The sequence below is a fragment of the Penaeus monodon genome, chromosome 15 (assembly GCF_015228065.2).
Source record: "Penaeus monodon isolate SGIC_2016 chromosome 15, NSTDA_Pmon_1, whole genome shotgun sequence".
In the NCBI taxonomy this organism is placed as follows: Eukaryota; Metazoa; Arthropoda; class Malacostraca; order Decapoda; family Penaeidae; genus Penaeus; species Penaeus monodon.
This window is the reverse complement of record NC_051400.1, coordinates 24,690,807-24,692,464: the sequence shown is the minus strand read 5'-3', so window position 1 is coordinate 24,692,464 and position 1,658 is coordinate 24,690,807. Positions and strand designations below refer to the sequence as shown.

The window sequence follows — 1,658 nt, the reverse complement described above, 5'->3', positions numbered from 1 at the left end:
AGTATGTGCAAAACGCAGTTGCTTCATGTTCAATAAATTATTAAGAAATAAAAGTGAGCTGTGTTGGGACAGATTATATAATATTAACTTTACCGCCAGCACTGGTGGTAAAGTTTTAAAGTACAGCCTTAATGTGGCCCAAAATGATCAAAGGAGTTGGGGTGAGAAGTAAGTACATAAATACCGTGATTAGACATAGGTGCTTGCGATACGATAGGTGCCTCTGAGGGTATCTGCTCCCTGAGGATCAGCTGACCCAGAGAGTTCTGCTGAATCTGCATTTGTTGTGACTGCTGATTTTGGTAGAGGACCGCTCTGTTTGCAGTCTGCATCTGCATTTGCATCTGCAAAGATGCCTGCTGCTGCAGATGTGATTGGTGTGGACCCTGCGACTGTGCTGAGTATGCTGATACCTGCTGTTGCTGTGGAATCTCAGAAGTGTGACGTATACTCTGTTGCTGCATTGGCTGTTGTATATATACTTGCTTGAATGAAGACCTTAAATCTTGTTGCGAAATCTGTTTGTGATACTGCAGCTGAAGTGCCTGTGGAAGATGTTGTATTTGTTGTGGATACTGTGCAGGGTGTTGTCCCTGTTGTGGTTGCTGTACAAGCAGTCCCTGTTGTGGTTGTTGTACAGGCTGTTGTCTCTGTTGTGGTTGCTGTACAAGCAGTGCCTGCTGTGGTTGCTGTGCAGGCAGTTGTCTCTGTTGTGGTTGCTGTACAGGCTGCTGTCTCTGTTGTGGTTGCTGTACAGGCTGCTGTCTCTGTTGTGGTTGCTGTACAGGCTGCTGTCTCTGTTGTGGTTGCTGTACAGGCAGTTGTCTCTGTTGTGGTTGCTGTACAGGCTGCTGTCTCTGTTGTGGTTGCTGTAGAGGCTGCTGTCTCTGTTGTGGTTGCTGTAGAGGCTGTTGCATGTGTTCAGTTTCCTGTGCAAGCAGTTGTCTCAAATAACGATACTGTGCAGGCTGTTGCTTCTGTTGAGGTTGTTGTGCAGATTGTACAGACTGTTGCTTCTGTTGAGGATGCTGTGCAGGCTGTTGCTTCTGTTGAGGTTGTTGTGCAGATTGTACAGACTGTTGCTTCTGTTGAGGATGCTGTGCAGGCTGTTGCTTCTGTTGAGGTTGTTGTGCAGATTGTTGCTTTTGTTGAATTTGCTGTGCAGATTGTTGCTTCTGTTGAGGTTGCTGTGCAGATTGTTGCTTCTGTTGAGGTTGCTGTGCAGATTGTTGCTTCTGTTGAGGTTGCTGTGCAGACTGTTGCTTTTGAGGTTGTGATTGAAGAGTATGAACATGCTCTTGTGTCCATAACAATTTTGCAGTTGAAGAGGCTTGTGTGGAAGGACTGGTTTGGATAGGCTTGATTCCTTTAGTTTCATCACAAGGTATCATAAGGTACTTCCTTACAGTACGTAACTGTGCTGTATCCTGAGCTTTTTGTATGGGTGCAGGCACTGGATTTTGAGTCCCTGGTGTGGAAGAAGCTGCAGACACTTCAGCAGACTTTTGCTTCTTGCCTTCTATGGTGGTTTTCTGGTCCTGCGATCCTGTGACCACTCTGTGGGGAAGAGCAAGAAGACAAATGTGGGTTGAATATGATGTGCTATTGAGAGACATTTTGTCTTTATTACTTGTCATTACCATCAAAGCTGTGTGTGT

At 45.6% G+C, this 1,658-nt stretch overlaps 1 protein-coding gene across 1 annotated transcript in view; it reads right to left on the bottom strand.

Annotated features, from left to right (window-relative positions):
* Positions 1–1,658, bottom strand: part of LOC119581832 (chromatin modification-related protein eaf-1-like) — a gene marked incomplete in the record, with an annotated part of 47,859 nt that overhangs the window by 29,367 nt on the left and 16,834 nt on the right. Inside the window, 1 exon segment of the mRNA XM_037929973.1 lies at positions 185–1,557. Within this exon segment, the coding sequence (XP_037785901.1) occupies positions 185–1,557 (1,373 nt within the window).